The 1,415-nt window shown below is 46.4% G+C and overlaps 1 protein-coding gene across 1 annotated transcript in view; it reads left to right on the top strand.

The window, feature by feature from the left end:
- Positions 1-507: 507 nt before the first annotated feature.
- The window catches only part of Rpgrip1 (RPGR interacting protein 1), a 59,581-nt gene continuing 58,673 nt past the window's right edge, over positions 508-1,415 (top strand). Inside the window, exons 1-2 of the mRNA XM_026777934.1 lie at positions 508-583; positions 726-732. Coding sequence (XP_026633735.1) covers positions 508-583; positions 726-732 — 83 coding nt within the window. The remainder of the gene's footprint in view (positions 584-725; positions 733-1,415) is intronic.

The following is a 1,415-nucleotide window of genomic DNA, read 5'->3' as shown; positions in this document are numbered from 1 at the left end:
GTTTAGAAGCCCATTTTCCAGAGAGAAGGGTTGGTCATTTGCTACCAGGATGAACAGATACATAAAATTAATCAAAAATGGTAAATATCAACTCATCCTAAGTCTATTTATTTATCTACTATGTAAACAGTGTTCTGCCTGCATGTATACACTGCAGGCCAGAAGAGGGCACCAGATGTCATTACAGATGGCTGTGAGCCACCATGTGGTTGCTGGGAATTGAACTCAGGACCTCTTGAAGAGCAGCAGGTGCTCTTAACCTTTGAGCCATCTTTTCAGCCCTAATTTTAATTTTGAACAAATAATATCACGATTACTGAGTGCATGGCCTGTTGTTGTTCACACTATCACCACCACAAATAGAACTGTGGTGTGTCACATACCACAACAAAAGTACTAGAAACTCCTCCTGCAGCTTAGGGGCATCCTGCAGCAAGTTACACTTCATAAAGACTTTGCCTTTGTTTTGGGTCTTCTAGGATCTCCTGGAGCCTGATAACCGAGGTGATGATCCAGCTCCTGGACCACACACCAGAGGACCTGCCAGTTAGAGACACGGATGACTCCATTCTCCTGGCAGAAGGTAGGTGACTCCACCGCGTCCAGATGTGGATGTCTTCACTGCCAGAAAGTATCACCAGTCTGTCACGGGGGACCGTGTGACAGTCTGTACAACAGAAACCGTTTGCTTCCAGCCCTTTCCCTACAATTTCTTCTCATGTCAGTATTCAGGTATTTAATTGTATGAGTATGCACGTGCACCTGAGTGTATGTGTGCTTCACAGGTGTGTAGTACTGTGTTCGTCAGGTCCCTCAAACAGGTAGGTGGTTGTGAGGCACCGTGTGGGAGCTGAACCCAGGTCTCTGCCAGAGCAGGGCATACCCGTGACCACCGAGCCACTTCTGAGCCTCCTAAGGTTTCCTTAGTATTTTATTCTGATTCTGTGTCTGTGTGTCTGTGTGCATGTGGCACGTACACACTAGAGGTCAAAGGACAACCTTGGGTGTAGGCATCTGCTGCCTTTTGTTTTAAGACAGGCTCACATATTGGCTTGGGATCTGACTGTGTAAGCTAGGTAGCTTGCTGTGAGCTTGCAGGTGTTCTCTCATCCTGAGCGCCTGGTCTGCCACTGCTGGGGTCACAGGCACATGCCACCATGACTGACCTTTTATGTAGGTTATGGCGATCTAAACTCAGATCCTCAGGCTGGTGAGGTGTGCACTTTATTGACTCAGGCATCGCCTTAGTCATTCAAGTTCTTGTGTTTTTTTAAATTATTTATTTATTTATTATGTATACAATATTCTTCCTGCGTGTATGCCTGAAGGCCAGAAGAGGGCACCAGACCTCATTACAGATGGTTGTGAGCTATCATGTGGTTGCTGGGAATTGAACTCAGGACCTTTGGAAGAGC

Source organism: Microtus ochrogaster, unplaced genomic scaffold (genome assembly GCF_000317375.1).
Source record: "Microtus ochrogaster isolate Prairie Vole_2 unplaced genomic scaffold, MicOch1.0 UNK91, whole genome shotgun sequence".
Taxonomy (NCBI): domain Eukaryota; kingdom Metazoa; phylum Chordata; class Mammalia; order Rodentia; family Cricetidae; genus Microtus; species Microtus ochrogaster.
Note: the sequence above shows the minus strand (reverse complement) of the source record. Positions and strands in the feature narration are given on the sequence as shown.